The sequence below is a fragment of the Rhincodon typus genome, chromosome 20, assembly GCF_021869965.1.
Source record: "Rhincodon typus isolate 14 chromosome 20, sRhiTyp1.1, whole genome shotgun sequence".
In the NCBI taxonomy this organism is placed as follows: Eukaryota; Metazoa; Chordata; class Chondrichthyes; order Orectolobiformes; family Rhincodontidae; genus Rhincodon; species Rhincodon typus.
Genome location: NC_063351.1, coordinates 5767626 through 5790186, shown reverse-complemented (window position 1 = coordinate 5790186; position 22561 = coordinate 5767626). Strand labels below are relative to the sequence as shown.

Below are 22561 nucleotides of genomic sequence, written 5' to 3'. Positions count from 1 at the left end.
TTCAAAACCCCCTTCCCCTCCCCCTTTTCTGATGAAGGGTCTAGGCCCGAAACGTCAGCCTCTCTGCTCCTATGATGCTGCTTGGCCTGCTGTGTTCATCCAGCCCTGCACCTTGTTGTCTGCTGAGTATTAGCCTGGTCTTCTGGATTACTAATCTGGTGACATTACCACAATGTCGCACCTCCCTCCCCTAGACAAAATCCTGACCTTACTCACATCCAGACTGTGAACAAATTTTTCTGGATTGTTTATATTTGAAGAGACTTTCACGGACGGTCAGAATTTTGTTGGAAGTCTTTCTGAAAATCTCATTAAGGGTTTAGTTGATAGATATTTTGTAATGTCATATGCCAAAGAGCAACAGTGTGACTAGTGTATGTCCTAGGTCCAGGTGGGTTCAGCTACTGTCAGCTGCTGCCAACACTGCCTGGTTTGTCGTTAAACAATGGTTTCATTTCATGAGTTATTTTCTCCCCCAGCACTATTCATGATCTGTAGTCGTCTTTTGAGCTCAGCTCTTGCTGCAGAAGCAAATCGGGCCCTGGCACATCAAACACTGTTTTGATGGTGTATTGTATCTGCTGACGGTGTAACACACTTCTCACTGGCAACTGTGGTTCTTTGATGTCTGAACTTAGCACCTTTTAATAATGTTTCTGTAACACAACCAACAGTTCACGTTTCACCTGAGGACTTGTATATTTTGCACCTAGCTGGATTAATAAAGCATTGTTTGTAAAATATGGGTCAAGTATCAGAATACATGGTAGATTTGAGCTTTTGTGTGTATCCATGAAGCCAGGCTGTTGTTAGATATAGTGTTTGTGGGGATTAATGTCTGCTCTACCTCGCCCTGGTAACTATGCTACTTTTGTTGCAGAATATTGTTTGCGAGATGCTATAAATGGGTTCTACCAGTCCTGACAGTATTTGAAAATGTGGAACGTTTCATGCCTCAATTCTTTTAACAATTCTGTAATTCTAGATGCACATATTTAACCTACAATACTATTTCTTCTCCAACTGAAACATTTTTCTAATGTGTGCCATTTTCATGCTGTCCTCCAATTTTGTTCAGTCTTTAAGAAAAGTATTTCTGGTTTAGCAAGAACTGTTAAGCAATATCAATAGAATTCCATCCTCGCTGTTTGATTCTGGTTTTAATGTAGTCTTCAGTAGTTCACACTGAGTCAGGTACCAGAGGGTAAAGAGGTGCAGTTCTGATACTCCTACAAGGGCACTACATTAACATTTAAACAACATTAAATTCTCCCTTGCACCTCATTCCTTTTGAAATATTTCCCCAGGTATGATGTTATTGTCTTGTGTATTTAGTTTTTAATTCTTTCTACCACGTTAGTTATAAAGCCAGCAATCTCTAGTTACCCTTGAGGAGGTGAGAGTGAACTGCTGCCTTATGATGAAAGGTACTTCCACAGTGTTGGCCTGGAATACGCAAAATTACTCATTGGCAGTTGTGCTTTCCAGCAAACAACTGGTGATAGAAGCCATAACTTAAATTGTTTGAAAGCTGCACAACATCCAAAAAAAGATGAGGCTGTATTTAGAATTTCCCACTTTCTTCCCCCTAAACGTGCATCACAAGCAGAGAAACTGTTTCCTGCGCCTTGTTTTAAGAATGAAGCCAGATTTGTGCTCAGCCTTTTGTGATCAACAAAAACTTATTTTCCTTTGTATTACTAAAAAGGAAATCTTTATTTTGAAGTAGAATTTAATTGATTAACATTGTACATCAAAAAAAGTGCATGTGCTTTTTTTTGGTCCATGTGACAGCTATTAAGTAAAGCCCTTTTGGGGATTGTGTTTTTATAACTAAATTGCGCAATATTTATTTTGTGAATGTGGCAGAGTTGAATGTTTTTGAGCATTGCTTTCAAACCAGATTATATTTTTGCCAGAATTGTTGAAAGAACGTTTTGAGGATGGCAGGCTTGCTCTTGGGAAGAGACATTATTTGAGTGTGTTCTGTAAGGGGTCTGTTACCACCAGAGGTTCCAGGGTTGGTTGCTGGACTGCATTGTGCTCATAGGAATCAGATTCCATAATAAAACAGGAGAGCCAACCTCAATCAATTTGGACCATGAGTTTTTGACCGGAGATTATCCTTTTCCAGTGACTGTGTTATAGAGCTGCACTTCTCAATTGAGCCCAATGTAATTTACCGTTTCAGGGCTTCATCATTAGTTTCATTCCTGAGTTTAATCATCACAGCTATATTTTTCATTCAACTGTGTATCAAGTAGCAGGAGGACTCAGTGCAAGATTGGGGTTAGATGCCAAGGGAAAGAAGAGCTATACTGACAGATTATTCTTATAACAGACCGGACATGAGTTAGGAAACTATTAGAAAATGATTTGTGTCCTCATAATGCCAAAGTCAGAGCAAGTTAGGGCACTTTTCTGTAGAAAGGAGTGCAGTGAGGGAGAAGTAGAGTAGATGGAGTAAATGTAAAAGGAATATTTCTACTTGGGAGTCCAAAACTAGGCATCATGAAAATAGGATAATCACTAATGAAGCCATTAAGACATTCAAGAGAAGCCTAACTCTTTACCACAGAGAGCAGTTGAGGTGAATTGCATGGATGTATTGTAGGGGAAGGTGGAGATATGGAAAGAAGGATACACTAATGGCGATAGATGAAAGACTAGGGCAAGCTCATGTGGGGTGTAAACATTGGGATGGATCATTTCGGTGAAATGGTTTGTTTCTGTATTGTAAAATTCTCTGTAAAGACTAACCTTTCTTCCTCCATTTCTACTCCGATAAAGTGATGGCTGATTCCTTTGTATCATTTTACTGTTTCTGTAATGTGAAATGAGGCAATTGATTGTATCAAAAGTTTTTGAAGGTGGAAAAAAATCTACCAAACAATGATAACTCACTAAAAGCAAAGACCACATCAATGTGGATCAATCCCTGCCTTTCAGGATCTGTTGTTTTTCAAGATTTCTTTCTGTTTGGTAGCTTGCATTGATTGATTTCACAGGCAAGAATGATTTATTTCTATCCAATTTTATATACGTACTGAACCTGTTACTGTCGTTATTCATGAAATGTCGATGCAAAAAGAGAATTATAGTGCAACGTGACAAGGGCACAGCTGTTGCTGTGTAATAAGTTCAAGCGGCAACAAAATAACAGTTGCAAGGACCGGTAGAACAGTAATTTTCACCAAACGGAGAGCTTTGTTTCTAATATTCAGCGAGAGCTTAAAAAAAAAATAATGAAATGATGTGTACTGTCAGCATTCTTCGTGTAATGGCTAATAGAGGGAAAGTTTACGACTGTGGAGAATTTAATGAGTGTTTGTGCTATTTCTGTGAAGTAATATATCATGTTTGTTCAGCTGCTGTCACGCTTAGCTGTACAACCGGAAAAATTAATGTTTTGTTTATACCCCGACCACTCCCCACCTCTCTCTCTCTCTCTGTCCCCACCCCCTGCTCCAAATTCCACCACTGCTCTGCGTAATGTTAAAGTAAAACATCATGTCTCTATGAAGGAAATATCAGGAGTTGAAATCAATTCAGATTCTGTGTTTGCACCTTTGTGAAGGATGTCACTTTTTGATTCCCTGTAACTCACTACATTTGGAATGTAAGACTGTGACAAATTCTTTAAAAAAAACTAGAGAAAGAGAGATGCATGCATAAAATGAATCTCAACCCTTTTTGGAATTGTTCTGCTGGTGTTTCCATTGTAATCTTGCCAATTAGTGTTTAGACTGTTTCCTTCAGTTTCTCAACAAAAAAATGTTTAGCAGAAGCAGAAAAAGAGTTATGTTCACATTCACTTAGAAATCTAGACAAAAACTTTATCTCTTTTTAAAAAAAAAACTCAGGTAGAATGAGTCTGGATTTGCAACTTGGACATCTAAAAACATGAAGTTTTCTCCACCCCCCCAAACATCCCACCAACCCCCACCCCAAAACCATGACGTGTTTTTATTCAGGGGAAAACCTTCTCAAGTGGATTAATTGGTCCTGATATTTGGAGTAAATTAGCCATCAGTACCAAATCTAATAAGTAGAATGAGGCCATCTGTGAAATGGCCCACTTATGTTGCTGTAAGACTTTATTCTGAACCTAATGCAGGGGAAAATAGTCAGGATTAATGGTACATGGATGTTTTGTACATTTAAAGCAGTTGGCTCAGGGCTGGTTAAGTTCAATCCTGAGAGCATTGTACTGTTTGTACTCAGTGACTTTTCCCTTTATATTGGTGGCGAGTCTTATGTTCTAACCTGTCTCAGAAGCAGTAGCAGATTGGTCCGGATGTAAAAAACAACACTGATCGCCTGGAACAAGCAAATTGTGTGTTTTGATTCTGATTTTTACCTTAGTCATGACTCTACAGATACAAGGAACATTTAATTCTAGATTTCCTGCTGCTGGCAGAAGGCCTCCAGCCCAGCTGTGCTCAATGTATTTTTACCCTTGTCTCACTGCCAGCTTCTGAGCTCTGTGAAAAATAAAATTAAATGTTTCACGTCCCAGCTGAACTGTTAAGAGATTTAAAAGGGAAGCTCTAACCGTGGGCGCCTGATTTGCTAACCCTGACACATGAGCAACCTTTCATTTTGAAGATGGCCCTGAATTTCAAAAGGAAAAAAGGGCGAGAGACATTTTCAGAAATCTCCATACATGGGAAAGAATGTTGGATCATCCGTCTTGTCGAGTCTCATCCCACTGAATTGAAGGTTCCCAGTCTGGCCCACATTTGGCTCAATATTAAAAATGTTTACACGATGCATACGTTTTTGTGATAAAGTGTAATTGTTTCCAAAAAGGCTGGTTATCCTATGGTATGAAGGGCAGAGGGAATGCAGAGAGCCTTCTGTAGGGATTGACTTTCTGCAGTTTTGCAGGGTTGCTATTATTCGGTGAGGCCATTTGACTCCAGTGTTTATTTGTGAGCTTTTTTTAATATCCTGCAGAACAAAGTTCTACATTTAGTTGTTTTGTGTTGTTTTCCCATCACTTCCTTTTCAGCCACTAGATTTTCCAAGTGAGCAATGGGTTCTACACTGTACAGGAGAGCATTAGAAGCTATTTTCCTGCTTTTGCGTTGTACATTAAATGGAACTTAAAGTCAGCCAAATTACTATCTAGTGCAATAATGTGACATTCATTATGTAAATGTTACTATAACGTTACTGCAGGGACTAGGAATTTAGCCGATCCTCATTATTCTGGTATTGGTGTGCGCTTTGTGTCCAGAGAACTTTTTCCAGTTTTAGCAGCTGTAACATATTTAAACATTCCTTGTAACGGCATCTAATGATAAATATACCCCGTGGTCTAGAACTGAAGCATTATCGTTGGCAAACTGCCATTGCATTGGCAGTAAGAGCTTGCTCATGCCCCTTCCACACAGGGAATGTACACTCTGATAATATCTGTGCTCTGAAAATGAAATATTTGCAGAATGCTGTGGTTAGTTTTCATGTTGTCATTGTGATCGATGCTTGGATGCAGTGTTGTTGCAATGTTTCATTTCACTGCACGCTGTTTAATGTCACAGTGGATTTGTGACTGACTGCTTGGAATACCAGCTCGTATTTATAACAGTTTCAATTGAGCTTTAATCCCCATAAAGACCCGTTAATGATCAACATCCTCACATACTGAGCAGAAATTCTACTACGTCTCTTTCCCCCACCACCCCCACATCTTTGTTGTGTGTTTCTTCCTTTCCCGTGAGTTAAGAAAGACCAAAGAAGAATCTGTCTTGTGGTCTTGAATGTTGATTTTCACCATCATTTTGCCTCCCATTGACCAAAAGCAGGAAAACCACAGAGAATGCAAAGTATTTTCCGAGGCCTGTCTGCTTGCTGCTGTCTGGTGTGTTTCTCTGTCTGAACTGCATCTTTTCCCCACCACCCCAAATCTTGGGAATCCCTTTTGCTTTTACAGACGGTGACCTAGCATTTAGTAAGGACTGTGGGCTGGCTGTATGTTCGCCAAGTCTCTCTCTCACCGCGTATGTTTCATGACTGTTTCAGGCTGATCCTGCCGTATGAAAGATATATCAAAGGGGAGGAGGACAAGCCTTTGCCTCCAATCAAGCCTCGGAAGCAGGAGAGCAGCCCTCCAGAGAGTGAGAGCAAGGTGAGGGCAGCTGTAGCCAAACGGAAGACGGAACCAAACCGAAAAGTGAAAAGAGACCGAGACATTATTCAGAAAGTGAAAGAATGTTCTGAGGTTAGTGCTGCTTTCACTAAATCTGCTTAAGATCTAAGCAGTAGATGTGCTTCACCTCACTAAGACTTTCTGACTGGGAGAAATTACAGATGGGACTTTGCCATTCATTTTATTTCCAGTGAGCTTGCTGACTGCATCATACAAATGCAGCTAAACTGCAGCTACTTTCTGAAGGTTTTTATATCACATACTCGACATACATTCTTGTTTGATCATAAGAACATTCAGCATGTAAGTTGAATACTTAGCAAGTCTTCCCCTTTGGTTTCAGAACAGATAGCAAAAAAGGAAAGGCTCAGAATCTGTGTTGCTCCATGGTAGTGCCAGGCTGTGTGTTGTACCCTGTGGCTTCATGTGTACTGTAGGTGTCTGAGACAATCAGTGCTGTGCAGGGTTTCTGTGCGTGGTATTGTGCCTGTCCCACAGTGCAGCCTCTCGGAGCGGGCAAGAAGGAGCAGCTCTCAGAGTGGGGAGGGAAGGGGGCTCTTGGAGAGGAGGGAGTACTTTCGGAGTGAGAGGGGTGGGTGGACTCACAGACCGAGGGCTGGCTTGAAGGGGGGGGAGGGGGGGGGGAGAGTGTGGTCCCGTCGGAGCAATGGGGTAGGGTACTCGTGAACCTGGGGCTCTTGGACCGAGGATTGAGGGGTTCTCACGGAATGGGGTCTTTCGGAGTGAAGGGGGTTGCTGACTGAGTGAAGGGTGGGGATGCTCAGAGTGGGGCCTCCCAGGGTGAGGAGTGATGGGGTGGGGAGTGGGGCCTCCCAGAGTGAGGGGCTCTCGGATCAAGGGGTGATGTGGGGGCTTTCAGAATGGGGGCAGTGGGAGCTCGGTGTGTGCAGTTTAACGCACACAATTGTGAGGATTTTGTTAGTGCCCCTTCTGGATCACTGACTCTGTGCAGATTCCCCAGACAGCTTGCCATGTACCATTGCCTTTGTATTAGCAGAATTCACCTTCTACTTGTGGCATTTGTGACATTGCCCTGCAGTTTGGTACTGCCATCACCATCCAGTTTGCCATGAAGCACAGTCATAAAGTTTGTGAGCTGCTGCAGGTGGAATTCTCAGGGTGTCAAGTTTGAGCGCGTCTCCCTATCTGTGCCATGCTTGTAGTTCTATTGTGGGACACAGTTCCCAGGCTGATTCCACAGCAATAGGTGATGATTGTGTAATTAGCTTTCCTCATGCTAGATTTGTTCTGAATTTACACTGTTTTGGAGGTATCTCAGTGAAATCATTTGGATTTCCCTCTAATGGATGACCAGACGGAGAACCTTCTGTAATTGTGAAGGTACATTTGGGAAGGTGAACTCCAGAAGACTTGAGGATAAAGGGCAAAAGGAATATTCAAGAATATGGGGCAAGTGCAGGAAATTGGGATTAGTGCACCTTTAGTGTTAGTTCTGTCGGTGCAGACTCGATGGGCCAAAGGGTCATTTCTGTGTTGTATGACTCTGAATCTATGAATGTCCTTATGTTTCCGTCTGAGCAGTGAGATGTTCCTACTTTGTGGTTTGCCTGAGAGCTGACAAATAAAACAACTGCTGGTGTTGCACGTTCAGCTCTTGATTTAGATGGTTAGAGTCCTCTTTAATTGAGAGCCTTGTCGACGGTCAGAGATCATCCCTATTGGTGTTCACAAGAAGCAACATCCAAAAATGTGTCCTTCTCCCCCTCCCAGTCTCCTACATCACCCTGGCAGAGGTCACTTCCATCATTGGCTTCAGCAATAAACACGCTTTCCTCTCCTGGTTAGAAATCTGGGGAGCATCCTCGGAAGTAATTGCTCTGGGTGCAGTTACAGTCCCTCCACCGCTACGAGGTAGCTGAAACAATTCAGTATTTCTGAATTTGAGGAATTGAGGCCTGGTGAGTCTGGGAGGAGTTAAAATGGAACCCGCCACCATACAGTGGTTCAATACAAAGGGAAGGTTTGAGCATCGTTTGGGAAATGTAGCCTTCCGCTGAAGATGATGTACCCTCTGAAGCCGATACCTAATTGGAGTTAGGTTTGTGATTAATAAACATTGCCAGTGCTAGATTTTGCCATTGCTGACACCTTCCTGGTTGGAGAGGGCTGTGCTGGTGGCTTTGGGTCACATTTCCAGACCATCTCAGGGTGGAAGATGACCGGGAGGGCTGGCAGTGACTTGAGTTTATTTTCTGGGGAACAGGCTTGCACGGTCACTTTTAAGGACCTCTGATCAGGCTGCTTGATTCCTGGCATGACCAGGGCAAGCCCTGGCAATCTTCATTGGAGTCTTTCAGTTGAGGGCTTCCCCAACCCCACCATCACCTGCGCACCCATTTTCCAGGGACCCAGTGGTGGCTATGTGTTGAATTTCTGCATTTGTTATTGTCCTCATGCCAACTTGCAGGTGATCCACCCTTTCCAGTTCTAGTACAATGCCACTGATGACAGGAGCTATTTTTTTCTGCTTGTCAGCAAGTTCTTGCTGTCTGTTGATGAGTGGCTAAGGATTGGATTGCAAAGTTTTCACCTTCCTCCTCTACATTGGGAAAAGTGAAAACATCTTAAAACAATTTTACACTTACTGCTCACGTGACTAAAGTCGGAATGGTGACAGTCAGGTGGTCTGAGGCTTGGTGGCTCAGTGGTTAGTACTGCTGCTTCACAGCGCCATGGACCCGGGTTCGATTCCACCCTCGGGCGACAGTCTGTCTGTGTGGAGTTTGCATGTTCTCCCCTGTGTCTGCGTGGGTTCCCTCCGGGTGCTTCGGTTTCCTCCCACAGTCCAAAGATGTGCAGGCTAGGTGGATTGGCTGTGGGAAATTGCCTGTAGTGCTCAGGGATGTGTAGATTCGGTGAGTTATAGGGGGATGGGTCTGGGTGGGATGCTCTGAGGGTCAGTGTAGACTTGTTGGGCCGAAGGGCCTATTTCCACACTGTAGGGATTCTATGATGATTCTATGACATGTGCATTCACCTGCATCTGAAGGCATCATTCTCAATGTGGACTGGCTACCAGTGGGCACTGTTTGAGAGTGGCAAAGCACAGCTTGTGAGATAACTTCTCACCGTATAGGGTTAGGTCTTTGCTCTTATACTTAAGGAATGGAGAGAAATTCATTGCTGGAAGTAATTGCATACTGCAGCAACCCAAATAAAATACGACACGGAGAGAGGTACCAAGAATGTACACTACAAATGTTAAACATGCCCAGATTTGTGCAATGCACACATACATTACTGACACGTCTGGACTTCCTCACATTAAACATTAGCTCCTGTTTAAACATAGTTGAATGTTGTATCACTTTCAGTTAATTCATATCAGATCTAGAGAGAGTTGTTTTCCAGGCAGAAACAGAGGTGACTGTTTAACATTGTGGAATATTCCTCAGCATTCTGTAGTTTGCTCATCTGTCTGGTATTTTTCATGCAATTCCATAGGCCCCTGAGAGACAATAATATTTGATTGAAGTGGGATCACAACTTGACCCCCCTCTGCCTTACCATTTTAACTTGGCAGCAAGAAACGAGACCTGAAACCTGTGCAAAGTCGAAAACTGTAATAATATTTGTAACATTACCACCACTTTATGTTTTCCTGAATACTTCTTTGGAGCTTAAGAAGGAAGGTGATGTTTTAAATTTTATGGGGGTCTCCTGCTCTCTTGAGAAATTCTCATTTCTTGCAGTTGACACATGACTTATATCTCTGTGGCAGAGCTTTATTAAGCATATAAGAAACGGAACATACAAGAAATTCTCAGCAAGTCTAGCAGCACAAGCAGAGAGAGAATCTAAGTTAATGTTTCAGGTCAATGATCTATCGTCAGAACATTGGGTCATTGACCCAAGACTTTAGCTCTGTTTCTTTCTTCGCAGATGCTGAGTGTTTCCAGATTTGTAGCATCTACAGTATTTTGCTTTTGTTTTAACAATTCCGTTTTAATAACAGGTTTTCCTTTGGGGAAAACAAGTCATAAAGATTTAATTCCATCAGGGGATATGCTACATTAAAAATAAAATTTTGTCCAAATCCTAGCTCTTGCTCCCCAACACCCCCAATATTGACTTATTGATTAAACTGAAGGTGTCTATGTTCTGACCCTTTCTGTTGTAATATTACCCAACAAGGAACTTTTTTGTGGGAATTAAGCTACTGTTAACAAGACTGTGGGGCACTTTTAGCCTCGTACGGTTCTGTGGAAATTGAAAGCCGGACGCAGCAGTGTGCGTTTGTGTAGCTCTGTAAGCAGTGAAACTTGCCAAGGCACTTCTCAGAAAGGTCATTGGGCCAAATTTGACACAGTAAGTCTGCTTATCAATGAGCTAAGCTTCAAGCACATAGCTCCTCAGGCAGATGGGATGGAACTGAGTCCAAATTCCTCCATTGTTCCCTCCTGTATTTCTGTAACCCCCTCCATGATCAGTAAAGTCTGCATTCTTTCCATGTTGGTCTCTTGAGCTCTCCTGATTAGCCCCTCCATACCTAGCTGTGCCTTAAGTCATTTAGGACCTGACTCTGGAATGGACTCCTTAAACTTACTCCCCCTTGCTCTCTTCCCTTAAGACATTTATTAGTAATAGCCTCTATGACTGAGTCTGTGATATTGCCTTTTTTGACTCTGTGTCAGATTTGACCCATTTACCATCCCGGGAATTGCCATGAGATGTTTCATTGCTGCATATGCTATAGAAACGCACACTTTATAGAATCCGAGTTATACAGCACGGAAACAGAACCTTCAGTCCAACCTGTCCATGCCGACCAGTTATCCTAAACTGATCTAGTCCCATTTGCCAGCGTTTTAGCCCGTATCCTGTAAACCCTTCCTATTCATATACCCATCTCGGTGCCTTTTAAATGTTGTAATTGTACCAACCTCCACCACCACCTCTGGCAGCTTGTTCCATACATACAGCACCCTCTGTGTGAAAACGTTGCCCCTCAGGTCCCTTTTAAATCTTTCCCTTCTCACCTTAAAACTGTGCCCTCAAATTTTGGTCTCCCCCCCACTCCAGGGAAAAGAGCTTGGCTATTCACCCTATCCATGCCCCTTGTGATTTTATAAGTTGTTGTAAATCTTTGCCCACCTCCAACTTTGGACAATTAAGCCAAGCCTGCCTTGGACAGATAGCGAGTGATGGTTCGGAGTTAACGGGGAAAGTGCTGCCTTCTCAAGTTCACTACTTGATCTCTGGATGATGATCTGATCTAAGGGAGGTTAAAAAACAAGCAGTACACAAATTAAAGTTTAAAATAAATACTCAGAAGGGTGAAGTGAAGTTCAAATGCGTGTCAATGAAACTATTAAATGCACTTCTGGCTGAGCAGATTTATAGCTAAAAGGGCCGTCTTAATGTGCTGCTTATCTTGACAGTTTACTCGGCAGAACATGAAACTCATGGACAATGCTGCCATTTAGAGTACACAAAAGCACATTGCAACAGAATGACAAAAAGCTCAAAAAGGCCTGTCACTCAGCGCTCATACAGGTAGCACCTTGAGAAGGCCCTGCGAGTCAGAGTTCATTATCCTATATAATGCTATAAAAAGGGGAAATTATGCTCACAAGTCACATTGCAGCCAAATTTGAATCACAATCTCCACAGTGATGGCATTGTGAGCGGTGCCATATGCATATGCAGTGATGCAACTTTAATTACAAGTCCACAAATTGGGAGATGTTAAACCATTCACAATATTTCTTTTAAATTTGAAGCTTTTGTGTAACACAATAGCCTGATCCACCTGCTCTGTCCCTCGCCCAGTTCTGCTATTTTTGCCCACATGTTGTTTTCCGTAGTCCAAAATCCGGTTTTGTGTTCAGGTCTAGGCTTGTGACACAATGAGAATGTTTGGTTTGTTAGTTTTTCTGTGCTGCTTTATGGAATAGTGAGAAATAGTGGGAGGCTAACAGCTTAGCAGCTGATTCATGGGCTGACAAGCCCCAAAGTGAACTCTCCTTGCCCTGCTGTAGCCATCTTTGTATCAGTTGACATTGTGGTTTAGTTTACTGGGCTCCCAGTCCATATACTGAGGGCATCGGGGGGCCACTTGCACTCACTCGGCATTCTGAAGGCTGTGGAGGTGGGTCGGAGGGAGGGTTTGGAATCTTGCACCCTCCCACTTGGCATTGGGATGGCCGCTATTCCATCTCCCTAGGTAGATGGTAAAGAGCCAAGGGAGGGACATTAATGACCTGCCAGGTCCTCTCAGCAGAAGCTGGAGGTAGTGTTTCAATCAGGAAGCTTGCCCAGGGCATCAGCTTCAAGAAAGCACATTTGTCCACTCACTAGCTTGCCCATTGTTGAGCTTCTCTGCCTGTGTGTTTGCATCTGCTGTTACCACCACCAACTGCCTTGGTGGTTTTTGTCACGTGATGATGAGAGGAAAAGGATTTTACAAGAAAGGAAACTGCTTGGTTTGGTCACGTGACTGTAAGAAACAGCTTCATTAACCAAACAATAGTGTTTTTTTTTAAATTGGGATCCTTGCTACTTTGACAGATACTATAACAGGATGCTAAGCTTGTTACATCAGTGTGGTATCAGAACTGTGGAAGAGTTTTCAACTTACAAATATATTAATTACATTCATAAATCTAGTTGTACAATATACCAACCTTGAAATTTATTTTGAATTAGTGGTAACTGTCTAATTTTACTCTAACTGTTCTTTTCCTGTTTTAAAATACAGCCTGAATCATATCCTTTCTGTTTTTCTGTAACCATACTTAAAGCAATTAGGCATTGATAGTTTTTAAAAATATATATCTACATTGCAACTCTTTCCTGTGGTGAAGATTACAGTAAGTTTGAACAGATCAAAAGCATTGTGAACTGAAGAGCTGGGAATTGGGCCAGGATTCCTTACGTCTTTGTGTGGTTTTACTCTTTGGATCGGCAACAATTCTTCTGCATCTGTACCTCTGACATGATGCCAGAACTGAGAGCTCAGAACTGTTTGCAAAGACTGGACAGGCTAGGGCTTTCTCCCTCAAAGAGATGCCTGAGAGGTGACTTATGAAGGCCTTTCACATTATAAAAATAGGTCTCATAGGTTAGACATAGAGAAGATGTTTGCACTTGAGGGAATCCAACCAGGGACCTTAATACGTGCAGCATCTTAATAAATCCAGTAGTCAGAGTTCTTAGAGTGTGAAACTGCTACCCTAAGGAATCATGAAAGGGCACAGCATAGACGCATTTAGGAGGAATCTAGATAAACACATGAGGAAGAGAAGAATAGGAAAAATATGCTGATAAGGTCAGGTGGGAAAGGTGACAGGAGGTTCATGTGGAGTTTAGACACCAGCATAAACTAGGTGGCACAAAAATCAAATCTCCTGCCATTGTGGAGAGTGAAATTAAGAAGTCCTTAATTCTCTCTATGAAGCTGGCTTAATACTTGCTTGTTTGAATATCTTCTGGTTATTGAGGTTTTAGCCTCAGGGAGATGAGCCCATCTGAGTATCTGTCCTTCACAATAAATCTTGAACCCCATGAATTCCCTCACAACCTTTAGCTCACAAGTCCGGCTTGGCAACAGGAACATGTATTTGGTAAATTGGCCCATATTATTGGCTGATGCAATTATTGAGGACAATGGGTCTGACCTGGTAAGGTAGCAGCCTAATTGAATTGGAAGAGGTCATAAACCATGTTCAAGTAGCTTTGAACTGTCTTTTGTATGAGATGTTGAGCTGAGTCCTGGTCTGACACCTCAAAGGACAAGGAAGAGTCCATTTGTTATTTGAAGGAAACCAGCAGGATTCTCCCTGGTCCTGGCCAGCATTTATCCGTCCCTCAGAAACATTAAGAAAGTCAGAGCAATCACTACAAGGACACACTGAAGGCTTCACTTAGGAGTTTTGATATTGACTCCCTGTCCTGGGAGAAGCTCATCCTGCATCGCTATAGCTGGTAAAACCAAATTTAAAACTGTGTGGCCTCCTTCAAAAACAAGCATGCATCAGAGGCAGAGAGAGAACATAAGCAGAGGAAATCCTGGGTCAGCAACTCATCCAAAACCCAAGGGTCTGCGCCATCCTGTTGTATGTATTGCAGACGAGTACAGATCAGCTTGACAAACAATTCAGATACTAAACGTGGTCATTGCTCCCTCAAAACAGCATAAGTAAGTCACTGAGTGGTTCATTGGCTCTAAATGACTCTAAATGTCACGTCCTGAGCTCATGAATAGTACTTCAGGAATCCAGATGCTTTCTTTCCAATGAGGAACAGGGTTCTATGAACAGCCTGTCCTGTCAGTCTTCAAAAATGAGTCTTTATGGCTTGGAGTGAGGTGTGGCGCTGGGGGAGTGATGGAAGGATTTGGTTTTCTGGCTGTGCAGTTGCCTCTTAAGCCTTGTCACTGTTCATAACAGCACATCGGGAGTTAACAAGGAGTGGGGGTGGAGAAGGAGGCAGTGGCTTTGCTTTTGCTCAGCTGTTACAACTTTGGAAAACTTTTGAAGTGTGGCTTAGCCACAAGTAAGATGACAAAATTGGCTTGAGGGGCTGAATGGCCTCCTCCTGTTCCAGTGTTACCCAGTAACCCCAGCACTTCTGGTCACTCTGCGGGGCCGAAGGCAGGCAGTCACTCTGGGGGGGAATTATTGGCTGATAATTTTAGCAAAACGAAATTCACAGTTGTTTACCAGGAAGCAATATAGCCAGTGAATATCACGTTCCAGCAACGGCTTTGTTATAAAATAATCTTACACAATGCCAAAGAAAGTAGGTTATTGTTGTCATGGTAACCTTTTCTGTGATAAATTCAGCAATTATTTATAATGCGATGCTCCATTGTGTTAAAAATGGAACTGGTGATAATTGATCATGGAGAATATGGATGACTAGAAAAATAAAACACATTAGTAAAGTTTAAACATTTAAAGTGATGGGCATTATTGTTCAGAAATATCAGTGTATTTTTTTTTCTCGCTGTGGTTTTTTGCCTTGTATCCTGGTTTCTCCAGACCACGCACAATACATTGGCTTGAGCTGGTGACGTTCAGAACTGGCTACTAGGGAGCATTGATGACAATGAGGAAATGTAGATCCTTCCTTTTGCCCTCTTGGTCTTGCTCTCGTGCACTCTGTCTGTCTCTCCCTCCCACCCATTTGACTCTGCTTACAATCTTTCCACAGCAGCATGACTGAGATAGAGAGCTCATTGAAACATGTCTGTCATTGCACTCTCTATACTGAAACTGGACTTTTTAATCTTATTTTAGAAATGGCACTGAGTTATAAAAACACTTGATTTTATGTTTTTTTTTAAAAAAGAACCTGTTTCCACTTTAAGCGACTGCAGCAGAGCTATTGAAGCTGAAAGAGACAACTTCTGTCAGATACAAAGAACAGATGCAGTCATCATCAAAAATTAAATAGATAGATAAATGCAATTTGAACTAGAAACCTTTATTCTTTCAGGTTTCCCCCCTTCAGTGTTCACGAAGGTTATCATTGTTGTTTCTAAAGAAATTGCATGGTTATTGGGGTGAGGATGGTAATGAGTGGGTTGGGGTTGATTGTTTGAGCTGTACAAAAGTCTGAAAACTTTCTGTTTCACCATATCTTCCCAACCCCTGTCGCCCGCTAAATAACTGGTCATCATGCTTTCAGCTGCTAAGACCCAAAACTCTGGAATTCCCTCCCTAAACCCTTCCATCGAGACTCTAATGTATTACAAGACACGAAGAAGCCATTCGGCCTGTTGTATCCATTGCTGGTCATCAAACATCCAGCATTTGACCCATAGCCTTGTATTCCGTGATGTTTCACGTGATCATCTACATACTACGCGACTGTTGATGGTTTTCACCTCTACAATCTTATCAGGCAGTGAGTTCCAGATACTCTCCACCCTCAGGGTGAAAAGATTTTCCTTAAATACCCTCTAATATTCATGACCTTCATTGAGATCTATGGTACTTAGTTATTGACCCTCTACTAAGGGGAAGTGTTTCACATTATCTACCCTGTCTTTGCCCCTCATAACTTTGTATACCTTAATCAGTTTATCCCCTCAGCCCTCCCTGCCTTAAGGAAAATAATCCCATCATCTCTAGTCTCCCTTCACAGCAAAATCACTCCAGCCCAGGCAACATCTTGCTGAATCTCCTCTGAGCCCTCTCTAGTGCAGTCACATCCTTCCTATAATGTGGTAACCAGAACTCCTCTCAGCAGTCTGGGTGTGGCCCAAATAATGCTGTATTACATCTCTATCATAACCTCCCTGCTCTTGTATTCAAGGCTTTCACTATTAAAGTCAAGTATCGCATATGCCTCCTTAACCATTTTATCCACCTGCCCTGTTGCCTTCAGGAATCTTTGGACATGCATATTAACCTCTGCACTTCCTAAGGTCCTACCATTCATTAGTACTCCCTAGATTTGTCCTCACGAAACCCATCACCTCACGCTTACCAAAATTAAACTCTATTTGCCACTGCTGTGCCCATCTTATCAGCCCGTCTATATCATCCCGTAGTCTAAGGCTTTCTTTCTGTCTATTTACCACACCATCAGTTTTCATGTTATCTGTGATTCTGTTGATCGTACATCTGACATTCATGTCTGGATCATTAATGTACACAACAAACAGCAAAAGAACTAACTCTGAACCCTGTGGTATGCCACTGGATGTGAACTTCCAGTCTCAAGAACTAACCTCTGCCACGAGGCCAACTTTGGGTCTGATTTGCTAAATTGCCTTGGATCCCATGGACTCATAGATTCTTAACCAGTCTACCATGCAGAACTTATCAAAACCCTTAATGAAGTTCATGTAGATTACATCAACTGCACTACCCTCATCTACACACCTAGTCACCTTCTCGAGAAATTCACTCAGATTTGTTCAATGTGGTATCTCTTTGACAAAGCCATGTCCACTATCTTAGATTACTCCTTGCCTCTCCAAGTGAAAATTAATTCTGTCCCTCAGAATTTTTTGTAGTAATTTCCCTACCATGGATAATAGACTCACTGGCTCATAGTTTCCCTTTTGACCCTACCACCCCCTGGAATAATGGTACCAACATCAACTGCCTACCCCTCCTGTGACCAGAGTGGATTTGAAAATTAATTTCAGGGCCCTGCAATCTCCTCCCTTGCCTCCCGCAGCAGTCCCTTTCCTCTTTAAGACACATCATTAAACCTATTTCTTTGACCGAGGTTTAGATAACCTGTTCTAATGACTGTCTCTGGGTCAACTCTTGTGGAGTGCCTGAGCATGTTTTAACACAGCAGAACCACTACAGAGTATCGCTAGGCCCAGGAACTAGGTCTGTGCTCTTTTCATGTAAGTTTTGTATAAGTAATTGTATTTCTTTTTGTTGCTTAGGCAATTGCGGCCACAGAGGGAAGCCGAGAAATGGACAAATGGAGAGCAGACATGGCCCTGTCAAGGGATGGGGTGGTGACACAGACTGAGACTGGAGAGAAGGAGCAGGACAGGTGTGATATCTCAGAAGGTTCAGTCGGCAAAGGGACGCAAGCCAAGGACAAAGTCAGCAAGGCAAACAGTGAGCAGTCGAATGGAAAGGAGGCTGAACTGCTATCTTTGCACCAGGGCCTCACGGCCCATTCAACAGACATAATGGTACAGAGTCAGGCAGAATGCAAGGCCACCTCGGCATCCTGTCGGGATCACGAATCACCACAACAGCCCATGGACAGGCTGGCAAATGATCTTCAGGAGAAACTTACCAGCGCAGTAGCCGTGACGGAGAAGGAAGCGGAGAAAGGATGCCTGTCTGATCAGGGCTCGAATGCGGTGTCGCCAGGAGCTGCCAACAGCTCCGTTCATTCCGATCATTCGCCGAAGGATGAGGTTGAGAATTGGCCAGGGGGCCTCCGGCCCGAAAGCGGCCAGAGACTGCCACAAGGGCAGGCAGGGAAGGGTAACCCGAATCTCTCACCTGGACCCCTCAAAGAAAAGGAGGAGCTGCTTGTTACGACAAAAACTGAGGCTTGCCCCAGCTACTTGCCCCTGGTCTACTCCAGGGGTCACCCTGGCATCATGTCACCACTTGCCAAGAAGAAGTTCTTGTCTCAGGTCAGTGGGTCTTTGCCCAACAACTATCCAATTGGAGCCCCGCCTCCGCTGCTTAGTAGTAAAAAATGTGGTGAGGATGGTGAAGAAATGGTTACAGCGGAGAGTAATTTTTTACAAGGCTCCACGCCAGAACAGCTGGCCATCAATCGACCTTCTGTGATTCAACATGCACATAGTTTTCAGAGGAGAAACACTGATGAGCGAGGGGAGGCATTGAAACATGGTGGCTTGAATAAATTGTCTGATTCTGAGGCAGCCTATCTTTCTAAGCATCACCTCAATTGCTCAGAATCATTCAAATGCCGCGCTTCTTACCCTTTCACCTCTGACCCTGTAGACAATGAAAATAAAGGTTCTGAGAAGAAAGGTTGCCAACCATCACAAGTGTCAAGCTTCCTAGCAGACTTCTATTCCTCCCCCCACCTACACAATCTTTACAGACACACAGAACATCATCTTATTAATGACCGCACGTCAAAGTACCTGAGCACGATCATGAAAGATAAAAGTTCTTCGCTTATGCAGAATAAAAACCAGGATGCGGTCTATTTAAGGCATCTTTCAACACTGCACCGGTCAGAAAAGAAATGTGCAGTGAAACATCCTACAGAGGAGCAGCCCACCGACTTGAGTCTTCCAAAGTTAAAGAAAACGCTACCCAAGAGCTCATCAAATAGTGCTGTTCATTTACCATCACCACTAGACATCAAGAGCACAACAGCAAGTACACAGCCAGCACATACTGACTGCAACCCCAAAGCTTGCCGTGTCCCTCCGATGCCAATACCAACAACCACCAAGAGTGGTGAAGCTGCCCTAACCCCCTCGACAAAGCTGGAGGAAGGGGTCAGACCCGCGATCAGCTCCAAAGGAGGTTCACAAATCATCGGGAGCTCTAAACCCATCAAGAGGAACCGAGAGGGCACAGACAATGGTAGCAACCAGAGCCCGGAGAAAAAACTCAGGGCAGTGTCTCCCATGCCACTGGCAAAGGAGTTGGCATTGAAGGAAAAGCCGGCTGATTTGGAAGGGGAGAGCAGCAAAAACCAGAGTTCTGGGATTATCCTAGAGGGCCACAAATTTCCATTGCCAACCCCGATATTCCCAGGCGTGTATCCTGGAGCCTTCGTATCTCAGGTTCAAGATATGTGTGATGGCCTGGGCTCAGCATTTCCAGTTGACTATGCTCATCCCTTACAATACTTGAAGAATCAGGCTGTGCTGTCACCTCTTATGCAACCATTGGCCATCCATTCCTTCATGATTCCAGCGATGCAGAGACAGATTCTTGCTTCAACCGGTGCCTCCCCACAACTGTATAGACATCTGTCCGCAGCTGCTGCCCCAGTTGCAGCCTCTTACGGGGATCTTTTGCACCATAGCCTTTATCCTTTAGCTTCTCTGAACCCACAGGTCGCCTATTCCACATCACCAATATCTTCTCTACATCCCAGCACAAAACTATAAACATTTAATTCTGTGAACATTTCATGAAATGGAGATGTAGCGTAACAGCCTGATGTTCCATGTTACATCGTAAGACTTTGTGATTGCAAGCTACCAGCAACTGGTTTATGTATTTCTTGCATTCACTTTTAGATGTCCTTTCCATCTACAAATTAAGATTTGTAATTTTTTTTTTTAAGTACGTTGAATACAAAGTAATTTGTTCTTGTACATAAATTTTTTTGGCTGCAGCCTAACACTATCACTTGCAATATTAGCACGTTAAAAGGCTGTAAATATTCACTACAAACATTTACATCTAAATTAATTTATGCAGCTGTAGTCAGGTTTTACTTCCAGCTTGTGGTGTTTTGGTGTGCATTTCTCGCAGTCTCAGTTGATTGATGTGTTGAATATTGTGTTCTTGTTCCAGAACAGGATAGAAGTAATAACTACAGGAAGTTCTCTGCAGCTGTAAATGTCTGTTTGGATTCTTTTGAATCCTTTCCGTAGAACACGTATGTGGTGGTTAATTTCTGTACTGTGTAATAGTGCACCACTGGGCTTTGTTTTTTCTGACTTTTTTTGGACATAATTACCGCTCTTGCAGTTGTTAGGAGCTTGACTTTCACATCGATTAAAAGCAGAATCATTTACAAAGAATAAAGTAACTGTAGCTTGAAAAACCCTTCCCAAGCTTTAATATTTCAAAATAAATGTAAATATTCAAGTTTTCATACTTTGAGTGCGATCCCTGGCTTCAAACCTATTGCTGTTAAACCGCTACTAAACTCACAAGCTAAAGATTTGTATATAAGATATGCTAGCTGTAGTTCGCAGTTGCTACTTTGCAGGAACAAAAAAAAAATGATAATTTTATATTTAGATCTTGTCTGCCTTTCGTTTAAGGTCACAAAAGTATAGCTGCAAGGGTTCTTTCTGTGGTTCCACATAATGTTTTGTCAATCAAATGTTTGAACCGTTAGTCTCTTTAATGTAAACAAGGCAGATTTTGAAAAGAAGCAAAAGTGAAGCTAAATAATAAAATGAAGAAAAACAAGATTCCACTTTGGCATTGGCGAGCATTCTGCTGGTTTTATAATAAAGCCCCTTCAGTCTATTCCCCTTGTCTCTGCAGCTGTTGGTGAAGCTTTAATAAGATTTGTGTTGAAATGCAGTTCTGGCTCTTTGTTCAACTCCTGTGCTTGGCTCAATCTGCAGCAGCCTTTTGGAGCTTGGAAAATTTCACTTTTCGTTTAAAAGTGCCGTCATGCTAAGCAAGTTAAACATGGGCGAAATACTTTCAAAGAAAGTCTTTCTTAAACTTATTAGAACATTTGCTTCGAGAGAACTTGACATTTGGTTACAATAATTTCCTTTCAGTTCCACACTAAACATGTTTAACTGATGCCTGAGTATTGCATGTGGCCTTCTGGCAACTCCACTGCAACATCAAGAACTAACTGTGCCTTTTCATTTCAACAACACATTAAAACTTCAGTACTTAACCGCACATGTTTGTCAATGGTATACAGTGATCACATCTGGTCTAGCTTTGCAAAAAGCATTATGATCATAAGTATTGTGAAATCAGGATATATTATTTTTGTTGGTTTCCATGCTCGTAATGATTATAATGGGCACTTACGAGATTGTTTGTCTGATTGTGGCTATATTAGTTACAGAGAATGTTGTTCTCAAATGGTCGTTTTATTCACCAAGACACGTTGCTTAAATATTTTCAGTCTGTATCTTATCAGCAAGATGTTTATACTGACATGTTCTTATTATAAAACTTGTATTTTGTAAATAACGAACACATTTTTCTTTTTGCATTTTTTTTTTGTTTTGTTCTATAGCACATTTTTCATGTATTGTGATTTGTACATAGTTAAAGTGAAGACTGGTAACATTAAGATGGGTCCTGATAGTTTAAGGTTATTGAGTAACCTTACATTAGGTTCAAACTTTAAATCTAATGTTGCTGAGCCAAATGTAAACACTAAAAGTTTTGTTTTTGTATGTTCTCAAAGTGTACTTGGCAAATGCTTTTGATACTTTGTGCCAATAGTTTATCAATCACATAGCTGGCAAAATATTTTGTACTTTCTGATCCACTGTTATATTTAATAAAAGTTTTACTACTTAAAAGGTGTGCATTTTTTCTTTGGTTCAGATGAGTCATTTAGTTTTAAATGTTAGAAGCCTTTCTGATTTCACTAAAAATGAGTTTGCTATTTTAAGCAACAACCCAGCCTCCTACTCCCAATAGTGGTATCATTGTTTTGGAAATGATGTACAGGTATGATATGAAGAGGTACAAGCTAATGTAATATGAAAAAATAGATGCTTGAAGGCAATTAAAGCGTTCAGACATTTTACCTTAAAGTCTGTGACAAAATGTTACATTTTTTTAAACTCTCAGCTAACCTTATGACAAAACCATTCTAACCCAGCTATTAGAAAGTAAGCCAGCAGCCATTTGAGACCTCTGACCTTTGTTCCCTGTATCCCACAACACAACTAAGATAGGGAATTCATTAAAATGTGCCTGACCTCGCACCATCTGTTCTTAAACGAATCATTTTAGTTGTAGTCCAGACGTTTTGAACATCAGAATTTTATTCAAGAATTTTAAACCAAACATTATATTTATTATAGTATTTTTAAATCTGTTTCCACTAATCTCGCAACTTTTAGCTTTTATAGACTATATTGCTTCAGGTCCCAGCTCAGCTCAATTTCCTAATGAAAGAATGTAACATGGGGTCTTATTTGAGGAAAACAATACAAGCTGCTATCTTAGAAAGTTGATTATTTATTAATTTGTTAATTCAAGTCAAATACAT

The 22561-nt window shown here is 42.1% G+C and overlaps 1 protein-coding gene across 3 annotated transcripts in view; it reads left to right on the top strand.

Moving 5' to 3' along the window:
• arid5b (AT-rich interaction domain 5B) overlaps window positions 1–21863 on the top strand; it is a 125271-nt gene extending 103408 nt beyond the window's left edge. For all 3 annotated transcript variants that reach the window (XM_048608865.1, XM_048608866.1, XM_048608867.1), the window contains 2 exons: window positions 6028–6226; window positions 17553–21863. In XM_048608865.1, the coding sequence (XP_048464822.1) occupies window positions 6028–6226; window positions 17553–19733 (2380 nt within the window). In that variant the 3' untranslated portion in view covers window positions 19734–21863. The remainder of the gene's footprint in view (window positions 1–6027; window positions 6227–17552) is intronic.
• Window positions 21864–22561: the final 698 nt, after the last annotated feature.